General features: G+C 47.4%; 1 protein-coding gene across 1 annotated transcript in view; it reads left to right on the top strand.

Moving 5' to 3' along the window:
• The first annotated feature begins 671 nt into the window (after positions 1 to 671).
• Positions 672 to 23841, top strand: part of LOC144806686 (uncharacterized) — a 60949-nt gene continuing 37779 nt past the window's right edge. The window contains exon 1 of the mRNA XM_078672991.1: positions 672 to 865. Coding sequence (XP_078529117.1) covers positions 672 to 865 — 194 coding nt within the window. The remainder of the gene's footprint in view (positions 866 to 23841) is intronic.

The following is a 23841-nucleotide window of genomic DNA, read 5'->3' on the forward strand; positions in this document are numbered from 1 at the left end:
CCACTGAAGAATTAACTAAAGTACTAGAAGATGTCAACGAACAAATTACGAAACACACACAAGAAATTAATGATAGGAAAATTAGAAAGTTTAGACGAGATACTCTCGACTATAAACTGGGAGAGGTCTACACATGGGCAGATGTGTATGCCCAAAGGAGAAGAAATCGCCCCTATTCCCAGCACACTGATACCTCCTCATCAGGTAGTGATGTTTCCAATAAACCTCCCACAACAAAACAACAACCACCTAAGAAACCACAAGGAACCATGAGAGAGGGAATACCAACAACCTCCACAAATATTACTACTTCTGATGTGCCTTTTTTAGAACAAGGCCCCGAGCCAACAGAGGACCCAGGAGAGGAAAAAGAGCTACCAAACACATGAAGTGTGGTAGGGAAAGCCAAAGAGAGGAAGAAGACAACAGTGAAAACCAATTAGTTATCAACATCTCAGACTATACCTTATCTAATCAGGAACTCACACTATTACAGAAAGGGACATCCTCTGTCCCTACGACACACACCAACACACTTGAACTTGAGATTAGTTTAATTAAATTGATGCGGAAATTAAGACTACGTCATTTTTTTTATAACATCACTCCCAAACCTATGACACAGACACAAGGTCAATTGATGGGTCTGGAAAAGCTCATTTCAAGCTCCCATGAGCCACAAAACCCTAGATTTATTTGAAACGCTTGTGAAACAGGATATGACAAAATTTAAATGTCAAAAAACCATCAAGAAAAACATCACCAACAAAGATTTGGGCATACGAAAGAGATTGGCGAATAATGAACGCATTACCTGTGTAAAAGCGGACAAAGGAGGAGGTTCGGTGGTCATGAACACCAGCATGTATGTATGTATGTATGTATGTATTTATTGCTTGTTAAGCGCATCTGCCACCCAAAGGGTATCGTGGCGCTGAGACCGCATCATTCCTACAGATAGACCACCTTACATTGCTCTAGGAAACAGGAAGGTCTTAAGATCCTTTTTAAAAGAAGTGAGATCTTACCTACTCCTCAGTGTCAGCGGGAGGGTGTTCCAAAGTGTAGCGGCTGTGAAACTAAAAGCACGGCCACCCATCCTCACTCTATTGATCCTAGGGATCGTCACTAGAAACGCAGAGGAGGATCTCAGAAGTCTGGCAGCGTGATACCAGGAAAAAAGATTTTGGAGCAGTATCGGTCCCTGTCCATGCAGAGCCTTAAAAACAAGGCATAACGCCTTAAAGGCAATCCTCTGTTGGACAGGTAACCAATGAAGATCAGCCAATGCAGCGGAAGAAGAAGCGGAGCGAGGGCGGGATAGAGCCAGTTTGGCCGCCATATTTTGGATCCTTTGCAGCTTTAAGATCAACGTTTTGGGAGCTCCCAGAAGTAGTGCATTGCAGTAATCTAGTCGACTAAGAATAGAACTGCGCACTACCTCTGCCCTAGCCTCTATGGGGAGGAGCGGTAAGATCTTACGTAAGGCACGGAGTAAGCCCATACATGTCGCCGTGGTCCAATTCACAGAGGCATCAAGCTGCAGGTTAGGTTCAAATAGAACTCCTAGATTACGGGCCGATTCGGCAGCCTCTACCGTACCTAAGATGGATGTAGGCCAAAAATCGTCCGGGAGCAGACGAGGGGTGCGATCTAGGGAGCAGTGAAGAATCTCCGTTTTAGATCCGTTGAATTGAAGCGAGTTGACTCGCAACCACTCTGCTGTTGCCGACATACAGCAGTGGAAAGTGTCCCTCGATACTGCCTTTGTGCCCTCAAATGAGAAAATCAATTGAGTGTCATCGGCATAATTGATGACAGATATGCCGAATTACTTTATCAGGTCTACCAGGGGTCGAAGATAAAGATTGAAAAGGATCGGACTGATCGCTGACCCCTGGGGGAAACCCTGATTCACTTGTCGTATTGCAGATCGAAAAAGTGGTAACGCCACTGCCTGCTGTCTGTTGCTGAGATATGATGTTAACCATCTCAAGGCCAAGCCAGTTACTCCTATGCTCTGAAGACGGCTCAGTAGTACTGCATGGTCCACCGGGTCGAACGCGGCCGACATGTCAAGCAGCACTAAAAATGCTGACTTGCCCATGTGGACACGCGCTCGTAGATCGTCCAACACTGTGACCAATGCAGCCTCAGTGCCGTGAGCCGGCCTAAAGCCGAATTGTGATGTATCCAGGCAGGAGTTATTTTCCAGAAAGCTGGATAATGCTCTCGTGACCCATTTCTCTACAATTTTTATTGTAAATGGTAAAAGTGAAATGGGCCTATAGTTGGCCGGGCTTGAAGGGTCCAAAGAAACCTTCTTCAGCAATGGTGTAACTATCGCCAACTTCCAGCTATCTGGGACTACTGCTGTGCTCAATGACTGGCAACAGATGGTATGAAGCGGAGGAAACAGCTAATCTTGGAATTCCTTCCAGATCTTATGTGGCATAGGATCAAGTGGTGATCCTGAGAACACGCCATTAGCCAAGAGGCAAAACTCCTCCAAAGAAGGAATGGGAAAGCAAGACAGCTGGGGAAAACCCTCCCGATTATAATCCTTCTTAGAGCCCTCAAGAAGGAGGGGTTCTGCAAGAGAAGACAAGGATGATGCGGGCTGACCAGAAATCTGCAGTCCGTTCAAAATTGTCCTAATCTTCTCCTCAAACGCAGAAGCCAAAGAGTCGCACAGTTCCTGAGAGACGGGAATGGCTGGTGCAGTACAAGACGGATTGGCTAGATTGTTGACCAATTTAAACGAGGCTTGCGACTTGTTAGAGGCCTTGGCCAGAGTATCTGCAAGAAATTGGGCTTTGGCCTTCCTCAACTGAACCTTATATTCCTGCAAGGCAACTTTGTATGCTACCTTACCTGATTCCTTATATTCTCTCCACCAGAGTCATTCCGCCTGTTTACAGCGAAGTTTATGCTGTCCAAGGTCATCAGTGAACCAGGCGTTGGTTCCTCTAAGTCTGTCCCTCATCTTCCTTAATGGAGCCAGCTCATCCAGAGATGTCGAAATCTGCTGGCAAAGGACCGAGTAGCTTTTGTCCACACTATCCTTCACCATAAATGGTCTAGGCAGCAATGTAGGTCTATTCGGATGCTTCAGAAGGCGAGACCATTGCCTACTAATCTTGGCAACGCCTGGGTCGCCTGTCCTCAGGGAGCCGGGCAAGGAGATAGACATTAGCACTAGTGCATGGTCAGTCCAGCATTGATCCATGACCTCTCCAATTATGACTAGATCCTCATTGGCAAATACAAGATCTAGAGTATGCCCTTTAACATGAGTAGGTGACGTAACCAGCTGTGCTAGTTGTATATTGCTACATGCTTGGCAAAGTTCTCTGTATGCCACATCTTGAGGGCCAGAAGGCCAAAGGTTGAAATCACCTAACACTAGAAATCTAGAGTGGGAGTTCGAAAGATCGTAAATCAGATCAATCAATGGCTGAAGGGCTGTGGTGGTTGAAGAGGGCGGTCTATAACATAAAAGACCCGTTACCAGAGTGCCGCCCTGGGCCGTGATGGAAAATCCCATGAGCTCGAACCCCAATACCTCTTTTACCACCAACTGTGTAAGAGAAATTGAGTCTATAAAAATATAGCCTATTCCGCCCCCTCTGCCAGATAGTCGAGGAGCATGTTTTATGAGGTAGCCCGGAGGACAGGCCCACCCAAGTTCCACCCCACAGTCTATCTTAGTCCATGTCTCCGTTACAAAAAGTATATCTAAATGTAAGGAGTCTATCAAAAGAGCAATTTCAGCGTGATGCTTTACAAGAGATCGAACTTTCAACAGTCCACAAGAAAGAACTGTGGAAGGAGAAAGGGTCAAATACCTTGTTTACCGGCATTAATATCCATCTGAGAATCCTGAGGATCCACTAGGAGATCTAACACGCGAAGGGTAGCCGAGGTAGACGCACCGGGAGCGCCCGAGACGCGAACGGGCGCAAACGGGCTTACCTCTGGCGCACCTCCGGCGCATCTACGCGCTTCTGCTGCGCGCTTCCGCTGCGCGCCCCCGCTGCGCGCCCCCGCTGCGCGCCCCCGCTGCGCGCCTGTTCACCCATACTAACTTATACTATAACGCCGCGCGGGCTTCCGGATACTAGAGCCACTAGACCGAGCAATATGGCGCCTAAAGGTGGCCCAAGCACAAACACCTACCCAAGATGGCGGTCTGGACCACAACAGCCCGGAACCCCCCTAGCTGAGTCCCGTCAAATGCGGGTGAAAACCAATTATTATGCGGGTGAGCCTACCTAATTCCCCAGGTTGCAGCAGTGGCGAGCGCCCAAAGAATGGTAAGAGACAAACTGCGCAATCACAAGCAGCGCGTTAAAAATATTTTCCAAGTAGACAATAGAAGTTTAAAAAGTGCCCAGCACAGCAATGCGCGCGAGGATGGAAAGGTCTACAAAGGTCTAAATGAGAGCAGCTTAAGTAAGCTCTCCAATGCGCGGGCTTCCGGCTAATAGAGCCACTAGACCGAGCGATATGGCGCCTAAAGGTGGCCCAAGCACAAACACCTACCCAAGATGGCGGTCGGGACCACAACAACCCGGAACCCCCCTAGCTGAGTCCCGTCAAATGCGGGTGAAAACCAATTATTATGCAGGTGAGCCTACCTAATTCCCCAGGTTGCAGCAGTGGCGAGCGTCCAAAGAATGGTAAGAGACAAACTGCGCAATCACGAGCAGCGCGTGAAAAATATTTTCCAAAGTAGACAATAGAAGTTTAAAAAGTGCCCAGCACAGCAATGCGCACGAGGATGGAAAGGTCTACCAAGGTCTAAATGAGAGCAGCTTAAGTAAGCTCTCCAATGCGTGGGCTTCCGGCTACTAGAGCCACTAGACCGAGCAATATGGCGCCTAAAGGTGGCCCAAGCACAAACACCTACCCAAGATGGCGGTCGGGACCACAACAGCCCGGAACCCCCTAGCTGAGTCCCGTCAAATGTATGAAAAGAAAGCCTGGGAACACATATCAGATCCCACCACGTATGCACCATTGGAGTATAATCCTACCAATGAATACATGAAGACTTTGATAGAGATCATCACAAAAGCTAAAGAGAATGCCATCATAGAAGAAAGAACAAAGAATATTCTTATAAAATAAAATCCCAAGAGCCCGACCTTTTACATGATGCCTAAAATACATGCAAATTTGAACGATCCACCACTAAGACCTATCGTCTCCACAAGAGGGAGTCTGCATGAACCCATTGGTCAGTTTATAGACAAATATTTACAACTGGCGGTCAAATAAATGTCCACCTATATCAAAGATACAACTGATTTTCTGACGAGACTCAGCATGATAGAAGTTAAACAAGACCCACATCTAATATTGTGCACAGCTGACGTGAAGTCACTATACACTTCGATTCCGCATGACTCAGGATTGGAAGCCATTGAACAAGCAATACTAACCACAGATTTTGATTTACCCATGCAAACTTTCCTTATGGAATTGATGGTTTTCACTTTGTACCAGAGCTACTTTAAATACAACAACAAATGGTACCAGCAACTCGTGGGAACATCCTTGGGAAATTGCGCAGCCCCTGTGTATGCGAACATTTTCTTGAAGGTTTATGAGGAAACTAACATGCTGGACGATCCAAACTGGACGCCCTATTTGAGATTACTAGTGAGATACATAGATGATATTTTCATCATCTGGTCCAACACCAAAGAGAAACTGGAAGAGGCATTGACCAATCTTAATACAACTGATGAAAGAATTCAGCTTACATGGGAGATCTCAGAAAAAAACCATCACATTTTTAGACGCTCAAGTTACCTTATCCGCAAAAGGCGCTGAGACTGACATTTATCGCAAGAGCACTGACAGAAACAACACCTTACACTATAACAGTTTTCACCAAAGAGCTCTTAAACAGCATTTGCCTTTCTCTCAAAAGCTTAAGACTCCAGCAATTTAAAACCACTTATATGTTATACCACACACCTGAAAGCATATCTAACTGGTCTACGAATATTTTGTTCAGTGATCGAACCAAATGTCCCAAATGCAGTCTTATTGCGGCGGATTTGGAACATATGCTGTTTTCTTGCCCAGTGCTATCCGAGTTCTGGTCAGCTCTGGACAAGATAATGAAATTAAAACGGGTCTGCTCGCCCTCTCGTACGGCATCTTCAGTATTACTAGATATACATACCACCACTATTCTGCAGCAAGCTTTAGTAACTATCGTATTGTCATGCGCTAAATTAGTTTTTGTACGTGCCTGGATTTCCCCGAAACCCCCACATATCATGGAATGGTGGTCATTGGCCAATGAAATTTATTCTATGGAGCACTCTCTGGCTAAACTAAGAGGTATTTGCTCATTATTGAAATGTGATAAAATTTGGGGCACCTTTATTATTTAAACATCCATTTCAATTTTGGTACATATTTTGGGAAAATTACCTGCAACGTCATATTTTCTTTAATGTCTTGAATTATAATGTAACTGTTTTAATTTTCATTCTGCTATTTTGTCTTTTCTCTCCCCAGTTGGTTTTGTTTTATCAAATTGTATTACTCTTTTTCATGTTGTCAATAAAAACTATTTAAAAAGAGTGTTTGATGCCAAACCAGGTGGAGATGTTGCACAAGCAGTGTCTAAAATTAGAGAAAGCTGCTTCAGAGCGATCCTTAAATGAGAACACCATTTGTGTGTTGTCAGCATAAGAAATCACTCTGACACCACAAGATTCTACCACTGAGGTCAGAGGAGAGAGATAAATATTAAAAAATAGCGGGCCCAGCACGGAGCCCGAAGGGACTCCACAGTTAAGTGGTTTTTTTCTCGGACACGAATGGCTGAAGGGAGACCTGTTGAGTGCGGCGATCTAGAAAGGATCTGATCCAGGCTAGAGGGGTACCCTGAATCCCAAGACTGTATAGTCTTTTGATATAATCAGAAAGAAGATGGATGTTTCAAGATCGATTATTAAAGTTACTTTATTAAATTAAGATGTTAAGCTAAAAGATAGAAATGATAACCCCATCAGGAGCAGCTGTCCTGCTGCTCAGCCCTCACCCATTCACAAACCTCTAACATTCCATTCATCCAACATTCCACATCACAAGCATTCTAGCTGAGCAGCAGGAAGACATAAGATACAACATATCTCCCTTTGTTGGGGAATAAGATGAAGGAAATAAAACAATGACAATATGGCTAGTACATATGATCAATAAATTCAGACAAAAAGACTAGTACGTATGTCAATCAAATTAAACAAAGCATACAATACATTTTATCTCATCTCGCGTACTACAGTCAGAACAGAACGTCACAATACTTCCTGAAATAGACAACTATCCTACCACCTACGTCCAAATCCCACAAATCATACCAGTTGGCCAGACCAGTACAACAAGCAAGACACACCGGAACAACCTTAACACCATACAAATCAGGAAACAACGTGCACACCTCAGACCAAGAACAAGCACTCACATAACTCATTCATGCGCTAAAAACAACGTGCACACCTCAGACCAAGAACAAGCACTTACATAACTCATTCATGCGCCAGGAAAACAACATGCACACCTCAGACCAAGAACAAGCACTTACAGAACTCATTCATGCACCAGAACAAGCCATTACAGAACTCATTCATACTCCAGAACAAGCCCTTACATAACTCATTCATTTGCCAGTAAAACAACATGCACATCTCAGACCAAGAACAAGCACTTATATAACTCATTCATGCGCCAAAAACAACGTGCACACCACAGACCAAGAACAAGCACTCACATAACTCATTCATGCACCAGAACAAGCCATTACAGAACTCATTCATACTCCAGAACAAGCCCTTACATAACTCATTCATTTGCCAGTAAAACAACATGCACATCTCAGACCAAGAACAAGCACTTATATAACTCATTCATGCGCCAAAAACAACGTGCACACCTCAGACCACGAACAAGCACTTACATAACTCATTCATGCGCTAGCAAACAACGTGCAGACCTCAGACCACGAACAAGCACTTACATAACTCATTCATGCGCTAGAGAACAACGTGCACACCCCAGACCAAGAACAAGCACTTACATAACTCATTCATGCGCCAGAACAAAACAACTTGGCACTAACTCATACACAACACCTGTTGTGGAACAGCTCTTGGTGACTTATTCACCTAAAACCAAACATCACAAACAATGAGTGACCCCATACAACATAGTCATCTCACACATGAGCCAATGAGTTACCTAACAACTTGGCACTAACTCATACACAACACCTGTTGTGGAACAGCTCTTGGTGACTTATTCACCTACAACCAAACATCACAAACAATAAGTGACCACATACAACATAGTAATCTCACGCACGAGCCAATAAGTTGCCTAACAACTTGGCACTAACTCATACACAACACCTGTTGTCGGACAGCTCTTGGTGACCTATTCACATACAACTAAACTTCACAAACAATGAGTGACTTAACCGTACTACAGCCACCTCATACACAACACAAACCAATGAGTAGCTAACAACCTGACTGCACTCATACACAACACTTTAGCAATCCTAGACCCTTTTTTACTCAAGTCTTGAAACCTGTCTCCCCAAAATTGGCTCGTTGACCCTGCATTTTGGTTCCCCGTTCTGTTTTGAATTCTGTGAAATTGTCCCCAACATGGTCTCTCAGTACCGCTTCCATCACTGGGTCCTTTGTCCAGTCATGTCTTTGTCCAGTCACGTTCTTGAACAACATCCACAGCGCTTTCAGACCAGCTTGTTAAAACGAATCTTTAATGTATTTAATGTTCGCCTGGGCCCTTCGGCGTTTCTTTTTTTTCCTCATAAGTACACTGTTGCCGTACACGTTATTTTGACCCTAATAACATGCAATCGTTTGTGGTGAACTTCAGTGGGCAAACAGAACCAAAATCACGATCACCTTTTCCAAAACTTGCATATTCCTGTTAGCAAAACACACTGTAACAGAAGGAATTCGGTAACGTCTACTCACAGTGCAGCAACAATCTCTGTAAATTTCATCTTGTTAGCAAACGCGGCAATATCTCGCTTTGAAAGAGTGTGCCTGGTTTTACCATATACAAAATGGAGGCACGCACATAGACGCTGGATCGTGTGGTTCACGGCATGAACATGCACTAAATAATGCTTCACAAGCGTCAGACGTGAATGGATTGACGTCACATAGGATGATGCTGAAGACCACTTATGAGGTAAACCTGCAATTTTCAGTCTCGTGTATATTATTTTAAACGTAAACAGTAACCGTTTACTCATCCACTGAAGACAACAGTCTAAACCAATGAAAAAAAACAAAAGGGTTACTACACACTTAATTGTAGATACATTTCCCTTTTTTTTCATCTACGGTATCTTTCCAGTCACCACAGCGCTGTCATCATCCCAGCAAAACTCTCATTTCCCACCGGATAACTGCCAACACGTACTTTTCACCGAGGCTCGATTGTCTGCCCCCGAACAATAATCACAGTACCCTTCAGCTGGTATGAAACACTTAATTAACTCTGACTGATCACGCAGAACTGGGTCTTAGGGCAACATAACTGTCAATATATACATCACACCGAGGCTCGATTTAGTGCCCCCGAACCACAAGCGAATAACACAGCAGCTGTTATTATGCCTGTACTTTACACCGAGGCTCGATTTACTGCCCCCGAACACAAACAAACTACACGCTGATGAATCTGGCAAACCTTGGTTTCAGGGCGACCGATGTCCGGGTCACTGATGGGGTTTGATTGCAGACAGCATTCCACACACACTATAAAACACTGTTAAAATTCATTTAACTTGAGATTTCCTTTGTTTCGATATTCTGTACTTTTCATGTTTCCTTTCCTTTCAAGCTTGAACTTCTCTTCATTTACTTAACAGTACTCCTTAGTTTTTCATTTCTTATAATTTGCACGCGTAGATTCTTCTTCTCAACAATCGCCAAATGATGTAATCGATCTTGAAGTATCCATTTTCTTTCTGATTACATCCCATCCTCGTCGCCAAATGATGTAATCAGAAAGAAGATGGATACTTCAAGATCGATTATTAAAGTTACTTTATTAAATTAAGATGTTAAGTTAAAAGATAGAAACAATAACCCAATTAGGAGCAGCTGTCCTGCTGCTCAGCCCTCACCCAACTGACATTCACAAACCTCTAACATTCCATTCATCCAACATTTCACATCACAAGCATTCTAGCTGAGCAGCAGGAAAACATAAGATACAACATTGTTCAAGCAAAATATCATGAGAGACTGTATCGAATGCCGCGGACAGGTCGTGAAGCACCAGCATCGCTGCTTCACCCGCGTCCAAACATTCAGAAATGGTTTCAGAAACCTCTAGCAGCGCAGCCTCTGTGCTATATCCGGATCTAAACCCGGATTGTGAGTCGTGTAAATGATGGCACGTCTCAAGATAGCTCGATAATTGCTCCTGAACTACTTTTTCCAGGACTTTGGCTGGTTTAGGTACGAGGGAAATGGGGTGGTAATTTTTAAAAACTGAAGGATCTGCATCCTTTTTTCAAAATAGGTATTAGCATGCCCTGTTTCCAGGTCAAAGGAAAGAGGGAAAGCCCCACTTCACAGGGAGGTGTTCCAAATCAAGTTCAAACAAGAGATAATGACGGGGGCTAAAGAGAAAAATAATAATGCTGGGCAGGGGTCCTTTGTGGAGCTTGATTTACAGGCGATTTCTGGATTTAATGTGCTGCTGCGGCAACTTAAAATAAAGCTGCTGCCTGGAGGTGTCTGACTCTGGTCAATCAGCCCGTGCGAGGTCACAGTGGGGCGGGTGCGTTGCAGGGAATGAACAACAGGCAAGGTGCTGTCTCCAGGATCCACATGATTGACTGTCTGCCTGGAATAATTACAGACAGAGACACCTGCCCTCTGATTGATTGATTGATTGATTCTCCACGGTGCACCTGAGTTCCTTCATTAGGAGGCACTGCAGTGTGTAAACATTACAACAAGTGAGAAAGCATGCTCTACTAGCACAGCCATGCCAGTGCGATCGCTCAGGGCTGCGCAGCTGAGTTCCTCGAGCACGGCTCCTGCAGTGTTCCCGAGCGCTATAATTGCGTGACTAATGCATTTTAGTCTATTGATGCGGACACCAGCAGTAAAATGTGTTAGTCTAACTCCTGATGCGTGGTACTGGGCAGGGCTAGATGCATTTCCCCATTGACTTGCATTGAAGAAGCTGCCATGTCAGGGAGAGACAGCCTTTTTGACTCAAAAGTCGGGACTGTCCTGTGTGAATCGGGCCTATTGGCACGTATGCACACGAGTATATTGTGGAAGTACCCTAACCCCACGGAGCCTTTGGTCATTATTTATACATGATAATTAAGGCTCCCTGTTTTCTGTTTTTGAGGATTTTTACAGATAAATACAGACAGAAAACATTGTGTTTTCTGTCTGCATTTATTTCAATTTTTTTTCAAATCAAGCTTTATTCGGTTGCAAGAGAAACAGCCATAAAAGAACAATATAAATCTCATACAAAATGCTCAATAAAACACAATTTAAAAAGTTATAAAAAAGCGTTTTCAGAGCTCTAAAATATCATAAAAAATGACGGAATCAAAATAGCACTGCAAGATTACACAAAATTCCATTCCACCCGTAGAAAAAAGACAATCAAGTATTATTTTTCAATTGGGCTGCTAACAGCAAAAATTCAATAGGGAATATGTAAAGTGCTATAAGCAAGAAAAAAAAACAACAATAACCAATCAATCAATCAGTGACACTTATAAAGCGCGCTACATACCCGTAGGGTCTCAAGGCACTGGGGGGGGGGGGGGGGGGGGAGCCGCTACTGCTCGAACAGCCAGGTCTTCAGCTTCTTCCTGAAGGAGAGGTGGTCTTGGGTCAGGCGCAGGTCGGTCGGGAGGGAGTTCCAGGTCTTGGCGGCCAGGTAGGAGAAGGACCTTCCTCCTGTGGTCGCTCTTCGGATGCGGGGGACGGCGGCGAGGGCGTGGTTGGCTGATCGGAGGTGGCGTTTGGGAGCGTAGAAGTTGACTCGGCTGTTGAGGTAGCTCGGGCCTTGGTCGTGTAGGGCTTTGTGTGCGTGGGTGAGGAGGCGGAAGGTGATTCTTTTGTTGACGGGGAGCCAGTGAAGGTCTCTCAGATGTCCGGAGATGTGGCTGGTTCGTGGGATGTCGAGGATGAGTCTGGCTGAGGCGTTCTGGATCCGCTGGAGTCTCTTCTGGAGCTTGGCGGTGGTACCGGCGTAGAGGGCGTTGCCGTAGTCCAGTCGGCTGGTGACGAGGGCCTGGGTGACGGTCTTCCTGGTCTCGGTGGGGATCCACCAGAAGATCTTCCGTAGCATGCGTAGGATGTTGAAGCACGCCGAGGAGACGTTGTTGACTTGCCTGGTCATGGAGAGGGAGGAGTCCAGGATGAAGCCCAGGTTGCGTGCATGGTCTGTCGGTTTGGGTGCGGTGCCCAGGGCGGGAGGCCACCAGGAGTCGTCCCAGGCGGAGGGAGAGGAGCCCAGGATGAGGACTTCTGTCTTGTCCGAGTTCAGTTTCAGGCGGCTGGTTGTCATCCACTCGGCTACCTCTTTCATCCCTTCGTGCAGGTTGGCTCTGGCGGCGGCGGGGTCGTTGGTCAGGGAGAGGATCAGCTGGGTGTCGTCGGCGTAGGAGATTATGCTGAGGTTGTGTTTGCGTACGATGGCCGCGAGGGGGCTCATGTAGACGTTGAAGAGGGTGGGGCTCAGAGATGATCCTTGGGGGACGCCGCAGATGACTTCGGTGGCCTCTGACTTGTACGGTGGTAGGCGGACTCTCTGTGTTCTTCCGTCGAGGAAGGAGATGATCCATTCCAGCGCCTTGTCCTGGATTCCGACGCTGCTGAGGCGCCGTACTAGGGTGCGGTGGCAGACCGTGTCGAATGCCGCGGAGAGGTCTAGGAGGATGAGGGCCGCTGTTTCTCCGTTGTCCATCAGGGCTCGGATGTCATCGGTGGCGGCGATGAGGGCGGTCTCGGTGCTGTGGTTGGCTCGGAAGCCGGACTGTGAGGGGTCGAGGGATCCGTTCGTCTCGAGGAAATCGGCCATCTGCTTGTTGACGGTCTTCTCGATGACTTTGGCTGGAAACGGGAGGAGCGAGATGGGGCGGTAATTCTTGAGGTCGGTGGGGTCCGCTGTTGGTTTCTTGAGTAGAGCGCTGAGTTCGGCGTGTTTCCAGCTCTCAGGGAAGATGGTGGTGTCAAAGGATGTGTTGATGATGTCTCGCAGGTGGGGTGCGATGACAGCGTCGGCCTTGTTGAAGACGTGGTGAGGGCAGGGGTCGGTCGGTGATCCGGAGTGGATGGAGTTCATCGTGCGGATGGTGTCTTCGGTGCTGATCGGGGTCCAAGCGTGGAGGGTGGTGGTGGGGGGTGGTTGTTCGGTCATGGTGTGCGTTGGTTGGTTGTTGAAGCTGTTGTGTATGTCCGCGATCTTGTTGTGGAAGTATGAAGCGAGGGAGTTGCAGAGGTCTTGCGATGGGGTGATGTCGTTGTTTCCTGCGCTGGGGTTGGAGAGCTCTTTGACGATGTTGAAGAGTTCCTTGCAGTTGTGTGCGTTGTTGTCCAACCGGTCCTTGAATGCTGTTTTCTTGGCGGCGCGGATCAGCTGGTGGTGTTTCCGGGTGGCAAGTTTGAAGGAGGTCCTGTTGTCCGGTGTCGGTTCCCTTCTCCAGACTTTCTCGAGGGCTCGGCAGTTCTTCTTGGAGCTCTTGAGTTCGTCGGTGAACCATGGGGCTTTCTTGCTGCCGGGTCTGCTGGGCGGGGTCCTCAGTGGGGCGAGTTCGTCCGCGCAGTTGCTGATCCACTTCGTGAGGTTGTCGGCTGCCTGGCTGGGGTTCGCTGAGCTGGCAGGAGGGTGCTGGCTCAGGGAGGTGGCGAGCTGGTCTGCTGTGATCTTGTTCCAGCTTCTGCGGGCGGCCTGTTGCTGGTGGTGGTGGGTCGTTGTTTTCTTGAAGGTGAAGTGGACGCAGCTGTGGTCCGTCCATTGAAGCTCTGTGGCGTGGCTGAAGTTGATGTCCTTGCTGGATGAGAAGACAGCGTCGAGTGTGTGTCCGGCGAGGTGGGTGGGGGTGGACACCAGTTGCTTGAGTCCCAGGTTGGCGAGGTTGTCGAGCAGGGTGCTGGTGTTGCGGTCGTTGTTGTTCTCCAGATGGAAGTTGAGGTCTCCCAGGAGGATGTAGTCAGCGGAGGGGAGGGCATGCGGGCTGACGAAGTCGGCGATGTCCTCGCTGAATTGTGTGCGTGGTCCAGGGGGTCGGTAGATCAGGGGGCCTCTGAGGGTGGTGTTCGGGTTGGTGTGGATCTGGAAATGCAGGTGTTCGGCGGTGGTCAGGGAGTTGTCGGTGCTGGTCGTGAGACGGATGGTGCTCCTGTGGATGATGGCGATGCCTCCTCCCATCTGGTTGGCGTTTCGGTCCCTCCGGACGATCTTGTAGCCCTCTGGGATAGCGATGGCGATGTCGGGAGCTGAAGAGGCGTTCATCCAGGTCTCCGTGAGGAAGGCAACGTCTGGGGCTGTGGTGTCGAGGAGGTTCCAGAGTTCGATGGCATGTCTGTGGACGGAGCGGGTGTTGAGCAGGATGCACTTGAGGTGGGTGCTGCTGGTGTTCGACTTGGCGGGTGCTGGTGCGCGGCAGGTCCGGATGCAGGTGAACTTGCAGGCGTGGCAGCTGAAGGGTCCGTGGGTACGTCGTGGAGTGGCTTGGTGGCAATCTGGGAGTCGGCCGGTGTTGAGAGCGGTGAGGGTGGCGGCGGAGTACGTCAGGCGGGTCGGTCGGGGTCTTCGTGGGCCAGGGGTCCTGGCGCTGGTCGCGATCCGGTCGCGGACGGGCGTAGACGGGCTTACCTTTGGCGCGCCTTCGGCGCACAATCGGCGCGCCCGCTGCGCGTGACCGCTGCGCGTTCGCACGGCCGCCATTTAAGGCGAAGTGCGCGGGTGGGCGGAGTAGCTGGGAGGCGGGAGCGGGGAGGGTACAGAATAGAAAAAGGGGCGGGGAAAAGCGGCGGTGGCGGGAAGGGAGGGCGGAGGGCGGCGAGGTAGGCGGACAACAAGGAAGGAAACCACAACACGGGGGAAATAAAAATTAAACGAAACGGGCACAAATTCACGACAAAACAAGGCAAAAATCACAGTTATACAAAACAGGCACAAATTTTAGCAAAAACAAGGGCAAAAACAACCGCAGCGGCGCCAGCCGGCAACCGGCAAACGAGGCAGCAGCGAGGCAGAGGGCAGGCAAGGGGCACACGCAGCAGCTGGTGGCCGTGCGGCGCGGGGGTGTCCCACAAGTGGGTCACACTCACCTGCGTCGCACGGTCGCCATTTAAGGCCAAGTGCGCGGGTGGGCGGAGTAGCTGGGAGGCCGGAGCGGGGAGGGTACAGAATAGAAAAAGGGGCGGGGAAAAGCGGCGGTGGCGGGAAGGGAGGGCGGAGGGCGGCGAGGTAGGCGGACAACAAGGAAGGAAACCACAACACGGGGGAAATAAAAATTAAACGAAACGGGCACAAATTCACGACAAAACAAGGCAAAAATCACAGTTATACAAAACAGGCACAAATTTTAGCAAAAACAAGGGCAAAAACAACCGCAGCGGCGCCAGCCGGCAACCGGCAAACGAGGCAGCAGCGAGGCAGAGGGCAGGCAAGGGGCACACGCAGCAGCTGGTGGCCGTGCGGCGCGGGGGTGTCCCACAAGTAACAACAATATTAAAAGAAAACTGTTGAATACGATATACCAATGCAGCCAAGTAAAGCTGTTAGGAGTCAAAGGGAGGTATGTTTAGGGCACTACGGGCCCAGATCAACCCAAGTTCGTCCTGTGCTTAACAACTAATTTCAAGAACTTTACTATCATTCTAGCAAACAGTTCAACATCTAGAAATTGGAGGGCAAGAAATGCTGGGCGGCACATACGTAGACCCATCACTCTCAAAATTGGTATCAGCCAAACATATCTCAGATCCTGATAAAATGTGCAGAACATTATTGTGTGGATCGTCGATTGAGGGGAACTGTCATCACAGTGGCAGGGTTGAAGAGGTTTTGTCCAGGTGTTCATCCTAGGGAAAGTAGGTGGTGGAAGATGTTTAATCTAAATCTGGTTAACAGGAACCTTTCGTAGCCCGTAAAGTTGTAAGTAAGATAGGGCTGGACAGTAAGTGATGTTTGGATTTGTAGTGAGTGCTGCACGGTACTTTTTGAGCCGAAGAGATTCTAAGTGAGCTAGACACAACTGTTTAAATCTCTTTCTTGGGAATATTGCAATTGAGGCGGGGGAATGGTAATACTGCATCATGCCTAAGTCGCCAAAGAATTTGCTGACATAAGCAATCCAACCGATCTTTAATGCCCTGTCCAGGGAAATACAGTCCTCTATGATACCCCGGCAGAGGGTAGCTTCGGTAGACGACCAGATGCGATGCCACAGGAGAAGGAGTTGAATCCTAATCAGATCTGTTAAGTAGGGCAAGCCCACCTCCACATGATAAGTATCGGTTGGCATACATTTTTCTGTCTGCCAGAAGGAATCGAAGAAAAGTGTTTTCCACCTTTTGCATCACATCTACATTAGTGTATCCCCACACTCCCGCCCCATAAATTGCACTCGATATGCATTTAGCTCTATAGATTTCAAGAAGTTCCACCGTGGGCCGCCTACCTAGCTTATTCGCAAACTTGGCCAGAGCAGCATTTGTTCTCATGAACGTGAGTTTCCTGGATTCTGTGGCGTACTTCCAGGAGCATTTGTGATCGAACGTGATTCCCAGATGCGGATACGTAGTTGTGCTCTCTATTTTTTGTTTGTCAATATACATGGGCATTATGTTCTTATACCTTGACCCTGCAGCCATTATGAACGTCTTTTTAATGTTAACCTTCAGATCAAGATTGGCCATAAAAATGCAATATTTCTCAAGGGCGCGCTGTAATTCCATAGGGGTGCGAGCTAGGATTACAGCGTCATCCGCATAGAGTAGAACCGGGATTGGACGCGTGTTTATGGTGGGGAGGTCCTGGCAACCCGTCAACATGGCCTTTTCCAAGCCATTGGTGTATAAATTGAATAGAAACGGGGCCAGGACACAGCCCTGTCTTACTCCTCGTTCCACTCTAAACGGCTTGGTTAGCTCACCCCCGTGCCATATCTGACTCTGGCTGTGGCGTCTGAATATAATTCACGCAGAAATGTTATAAGGGAGGACTCTGCACCCATGTCTGCCAGGATGGACCACAGTTTATTGTGGTTGACACAATCGAATGCTGCAGAAAGGTCAACATAGGCCATGTACAGGCCCCCCACCCCCCCTTGGCATTAACGTATTTCTCTATCAGTAAAGATAGATTGAGGGCTTGCTCTACGGTTCCCAATCCCCCACGAAACCCAAATTGTAGATCAGACAGAATTTTATTGTCTGCTGCCCAATGTTGAAGGCGCTCTAAAATAAGCCACTTTCCCTAAAGAATCCAGAAGGGAGATAGGCCGATAGCAGGATGGTGATTGACTGTCCCCCTTTTTAAATATAGGGACGAGTATTGACTGGGACCAGGATTCAATGAGTCCCAGGCCGCATGATGCTTGGAGAACCCTAGTTAAGATTGGCGACCATAGATCCATGTGGAACTTAAAAAGATCAATTGGGACGCCATTGGGGCCTGGTGCCTTGCCGTTTTTACTGGCCTTTAGGGCGTGTTCTACCTCCTCATGTGTTATACAGATAGGCAACGGGAAAGATGATAGGTCTGGCCCCGCTGTCGATGGTTGGTTTGCGGTTGGGGGGAGGCTGAATATCCGCTCAAAATAATCAACCCACAGCTGTTCATCAATCGCAACATCGATGCTGGGATTGGCCGTTGCATCTGATAAAAAAGGGGACCTTACCACCTTCCAGAAGGCGGCGCTGTCCCTCAGGGTACATGACCTGTGGAGTTGTATCCAGAGATCTTTCTTAAGAGCATTCTTCCTGGATTTTAGGGCCTGGTTATAGATCTTCCTGAGGGCTGCTATGTCCTTTGGAATTCTGTCCTTGTTGTTTAAAGCTACTTTTAAGTTCTGGTAGGCTTTCATTCAGGAACTATCGAACCATCCCCTGGTTCTAGTTTTACCAGTTTTCGTACTGGCAAAAAGGATTCCCTGATTGATAGAATCAATTTTGAGAAATTAGCCATGATTCCCTCGCTAGTGGTGGTTGGATCAAGGCAATTTGCAAACTCTTCCCTACAGTTTAAAACCAGGCTTGTTGTAATAGCCTGTGGATCCACTTTTTCCCATCTCAATGTGTAACTGATAGAGCGCGCAGGTCACCCGGCTTTGAGTTTACCAGATTTTCACACACTTGGGCCCATGACGTGATTGTGACACTATTTTGTGAGTCGAGCGAGTTTACACACCACTATCAGTACTTTGTATGTGTCCTCTTTAACGCTATTACCATGGTACCTGACTTACCACAGGTACATATTCTCCCGATGAATCAGGAGCTAGTTGTAGACAGGAGACAAGATAATCCTAAATACTCTATTCATCCAATAACACTTTGTGATACTTTAATGACCACAGACACCTGGGGGGTTTTAAGGATTTTTTATATAGTAAGTAAAATTCAAAGTGACAAGAGAATAAAACTGATGCAAATCAAAACATCAATGATCAAGATTACAACAATAAAGTAGCTATGGATAAGGGCAAGCACCATTGATTGCAAGTGGGATTCTATGGGATAAGGGTAACAGGGAACATACTATTCAGTTCAGGCTTATACTAGGGTAGATAAGTTTAAAACACATTAGTCGGTGAATTTCTAGAGACCTTTAAACGATTCAACCCTAATCTTAGTCTATCTGTTAACTAAACTTAAATCTAGACATCAATCCAGGCAAACACACTATTAAAGTAATACAGTTTCAGTAAGCCCTACAGGAAGGGGAAAAATGGAACATAACTAATAAACAGTTCACATTTACGATATCGGGGATGACAGAGAGAATATCATGGGCATAGAGGCTTTATTAAAGAACAGGAGGAAAGAGGATAGAAACAGACACCCACAGGTTATATTTACCTAGGACAGGAATGAGGACTAACCCTGGCCACGGGTCCGTTTCGGGAAAAGACGAGGACAAGGACCCTCAAGGATTTAGGATGCCAGTAGGTGAGCAGGTACAGCTCACGGACAATCAGGACAGGATACCCCTCAGGACTTGGGGCAGGACTGGGCTCACCAAAGGGCACGACCAACACCTGCAGCTTCGGATGCAACGCCTGCGCTACCCCCTCACTGCACGGAATCCGCCAGTAACCCCGATTGGGTTCTCGAGTCTCCCAGCAAAGTGCTTCGCCAGCACTTAAGTCTATTTCCACCCCTTGGAATTTGTGGAAAGTTCGGACAGAGGGCTCCGCAGCTCTCTGTATCAATCACCTATAGAGTCGTAGGGTCGGTGACAGGTCAGCTATTCGGACAAGTCGGACAATTTCCTTAACTAAAACTAGGCTAGTTATACCCTTTTCAGGTCCCTAGACCACCCACAAATGTTGCACGTGACAGGGTCCCCAACTTACGATTGGACAGGAGAGGTGGTTAGGTCATTGTCACCACCTAAATTCTGGGTTCCCATGTTTAATATTCAATTTTCAGTACCCACCCCTTACATTCCTGTTCCCAGGCATTCGTGTAGAAGAGAACAATAGAGCACACAGTGGGAAGAAACAAATGTAACGTTTTCAGGTGAAATTCAGCTTCTTCTCCCTGGGTTAAGGGGCAGGTTCCCAGGAGCATCTCAGCTTCGGTAGCCAGCTGGCTGAGTTCCACTGATGCAAGGCTCGGTTCTCATGTCACGTGATCGGGTCCACATAGACTTCTAAGATGGAGAGGCTCCCCACTCCCAGGCCCACAGATACGCGGTACATGAAAAGTAAGCGAAAACAAATTAGAAACACAGAAAAAATTAATACACTGTACACCATGATAATCTACACTGCACCCCTTACTTCATAATAACTATAGCGGTTAAGAGTTAAGCAGAAATAGATAGAAATGCAAAGCGGCATGGGCAAGCAGAGAGCGTGTTTAGAGACAAGCGGCCATTTTAGCTACAATGCGCATGAGCGAAATATCCCTCCAAAACTGCGAATGCGTCACATCACATGGGTAGGACCGACGCATGCGCAGACTGGATTTCTGTGAAGCAGCCATTCTGTAGTATGCAAGCGTTGTCAGGATTAATAGACACATAGGCAAGCGTCTCTGGGACACCCGCGTGTACTGTAAAAGTGGAATATTAATGACAAACAGGATTGGTTAATACTATTACACGTTAACGAGGTTCATGAATGTGAGCAAGTCGCTTTACGTGCGAATCCTTGCTCCATCAATCTGTAACCATTTAAACTGCCCAGTAAGATATTATTTTGGCTTTAAAGCGTTTTAACATTGGAGTTAGCGTGATTCTTGGGAAGTTTTAAGCAGATGCTATTCAGGAAGTGGTCACTAATAGTAATATCGTGGGTTTTACAATTTAACACATCTTTGCCCGCTGCGCCTGGCATGAATATAAAATCAATTATACTTGGCCTACCTCTGCCATTGTAGGTGGAAGTAACGGGTACAGGAGGGTTCACCAGGTCATTGGAGAGGGCAAGGTCTAGTCCACAAAGGGTTTCATTTAATCAGAGCCCGACTGCAGTGTGGGGAAAATGGGTAACAGTGTCGTCATTTTCGTCCACTATCCCACAAACTGAGTTAGCACTCTGCGTACAAAGAGTCTGATTGAAGTCCCCGCCCCATATTATGGTCAACTTCTGGTGTGTCTTGTTGGATAATTCGTGGAGACAGAGACCGATTTCCTTTATTGTATTTATTACGTCATGCGCGCCTAAGTTGTTATAAAAATTCACAACTACAAGGGCATTGGTGTGTGTTCGATGGAAAATTACTATTTGGAAGTTTGGGTCCAATTTAACAGGGGCTAAGCTAGTGAATTGTAAGGTGTTAGAAACATATATCACCAGTCCACCCTTTGCCCTACCGGAAGGAGAAGGTATCGCTGATTAAAAAAATGTCCTGTAACCCTCTATATGTATCTCCGATGTTGCCCAAGTTTCCTGTAGACTTATAATGCTAAAATTGTGGACAAAGTCCAACCAAATGTCGTTCGCAACCTTTAAGCGTAGGCCGGCTACATTCCAAAATAAAAAAATCAGGGATGGGTCGGCACTACTTATGGAAGGGACACTGTCTGTTCCCACGTCGGCTTCAAGGAGGGTGGCTTTGGTAGTATTTGGAAGCAATTTTTCATTTGGTGGCCCACCATAAACCAAGTTAGCTAGGGGCAGATCAGGTATATTGGCCAATGCAGAGTGGTTCGAGGCCCTGAGTTCAAGTCAATCCACTCGTTCCAGGTCGGAGAGCTTGTCATAATAGTTGAAGGTCGGGATGTTGTATCTCAAACCCACCCCGTCCACCAGGTCTGGGTTTGGGAATCCCCTATAATGCTTCTTAACTTGTAAGGAAGGAAGTTGGGGATAGAAGAAACTCTGGTCCCTGGTCAGGATGTTTCTCTCGCTGTGCTGGGTGGGCCAGTTACATATGTGTTCCACCACCCGTCTATCACCAAAATGAATAATAACACAGTCCCCAGGAGAATCCTTTCCTCTATGACCCAACCAGCTTAATCTCCTTGCGAATAATAGCTGCCCGGATAAGACAGGAGGTAAGGGACTGTTTTATTCAGCCAGTGGGCCGCTTTGTTTCTTAGCTCAGTATAAGATTCTGCTCTGCCTTGGGGTAGTTCCGGGACACCAACTACTACTACTGTGTATGGCAGTGATTGCGGGGGTAGATCGATGCGTGTAAATGGCCTCTTTTGACTGTTGGACAATGAGAGATCCTTAACTGGTCTGAGATTCGCTGTTGTGTGCCCTACGTCATCCGAAGCCTAGCCTAAGGTGCCCTCCACACTTTCCTTTTCCTTGTTTTCTACCGACCTCTGGAGTTTCTGCAAGGTCCTGCCCACTGTATTCGCAGAGGTCGTTGTTTGTTCAGTTAAATGTCTGCGGTCAGGTATTGAGTAAATGGTACTATTTGGGCCTGTTTTCTGTACAGCCGGGCGGTGTTGCAAAACGGCACACTTGGTGTTCGCCACAGTAGTGGTTTTTCTTGTGGAAGTTGGGCCACTATTCAATGCTTTCTCCAGATTGTCTATTTTAGTTCCTAAACATCTTACCCTTTCCAAGAGGGGCACCATTAAAGATTTCATAAGATGCTCGATTTTGTCAAATAAACCCTCATTACATAAATGGGGTGGTGATGAGCTAGCTGAGTTGTGGGTGGTTACAACCCGAGGACCACTATCATTACTAGGAGGTGGTACTGTGACTAAAACGCTATTGGTAACATTTTTACCTCTTACTATGTTTGGTTTAGCTGCGGGCCTCTTTTGTTTTTGTTTTTGACCACCCATGGTCCTCTTGAAGGTCTTTATGGGTAAGGGTTCCATGGTAATAGATTGTGACGTATGCCTAGCTTTTTGCCCTCTAGTAGTTACCCTCGGGCTAGCATTTTTCATACTTAAGGAAGACGCAGAGATCAAAATTGGGCTTATAGGTTTATCGCGGAGCCCACTAGGTATGAGATTCTCTCTATGAGGGGAAGAATCAGGTGTAGAGTCATTAAAAAAATTAGTAGGGGTCAGGGATAACCTGATTTGCAGGGGAAGAAACTCCGAAGATGCATGGGACCTCGTGGGGGGACTGATGTGAGTGTTTATTGCTTGGTGGAGCCCTGAAAGGGAAACGGAAGATGGAGCCAGTAAAAAATCCTGAGAGTTAATTGTTGTCGTGGATGTGTTGGTAGGTAGTAAGGGAGGAAAAGAGCCTGCGGGGAGTGAGAGACGGCGTTCTGTGTGTTCAATCGCATTAGCCACCACTCCGATGGTTTTCTGGAGCATGCGATCTATAGCCGTCAGGCTAGGTAATGGAGGATTTGGGGCTGGGATTTGCTTAGGCGCTGTGGCGGGCATCGCTAGATTGTATTTTATATTACCCCGTAGTATCCCCTTCGATAGAAATTCAAAAGATTACCAGAATGGGCGTGGACGCAATAGAATATTGGTAAGAATTAGTAGATTGATAGGTATTGCACACAATGAATGGTAACTAACCGACGATAACAGCAAATAGTACATTCAGCACTTACTCCAGAAAATACAACCTCCCCCCGGAACAAATCCAAATCCAAGAGAGGTGGCCCGAACCGACCTCATCCGGCCACTAACGGCCACAATCGGTCCCGCCCTTGTCCCGGGTTTCTCCCGGTACGCTCCTGCGCGCTCCCGCGCCGCGTGATTGAAGGTTCACTTAAATCAGATCTAATGCTGTGGGCGTGACTGTTCTCCGTCCCAGGTGTGCTGCAGGATGGAGTTCTGGGATTTGCAGTCCCCGAGGAATAGCGGTAAAGGCAGGTGAAAAAAGAGCGCCTCTCCCAGTCAGGGCACTCGTACATTCAGCCTCTGCCTGCGGCCCCCCTCAGCGAGGCAACGAAAGTTCAAAGCAAACACTCCTCAAACCACTTCAAGCGCTGCGACACCCGCGTTAGCGGGTGCGCCGAGGTGCTAAGAAGGCGCCTGAGGCTGTGGGCGTGATCGTTCTCCGTCCCAGGTGTGCTGCAGGATGGAGTTCTGGGATTTACAGGGGGATTTTCATTCACCTTATTTTCTATTTTAAATCTCCCCCTCCCTGTCCTCAAATGTTGCCTGTGTGAT

This window comes from Lissotriton helveticus, unplaced genomic scaffold, assembly GCF_964261635.1.
Source record: "Lissotriton helveticus unplaced genomic scaffold, aLisHel1.1 SCAFFOLD_511, whole genome shotgun sequence".
NCBI classification, from domain to species: domain Eukaryota; kingdom Metazoa; phylum Chordata; class Amphibia; order Caudata; family Salamandridae; genus Lissotriton; species Lissotriton helveticus.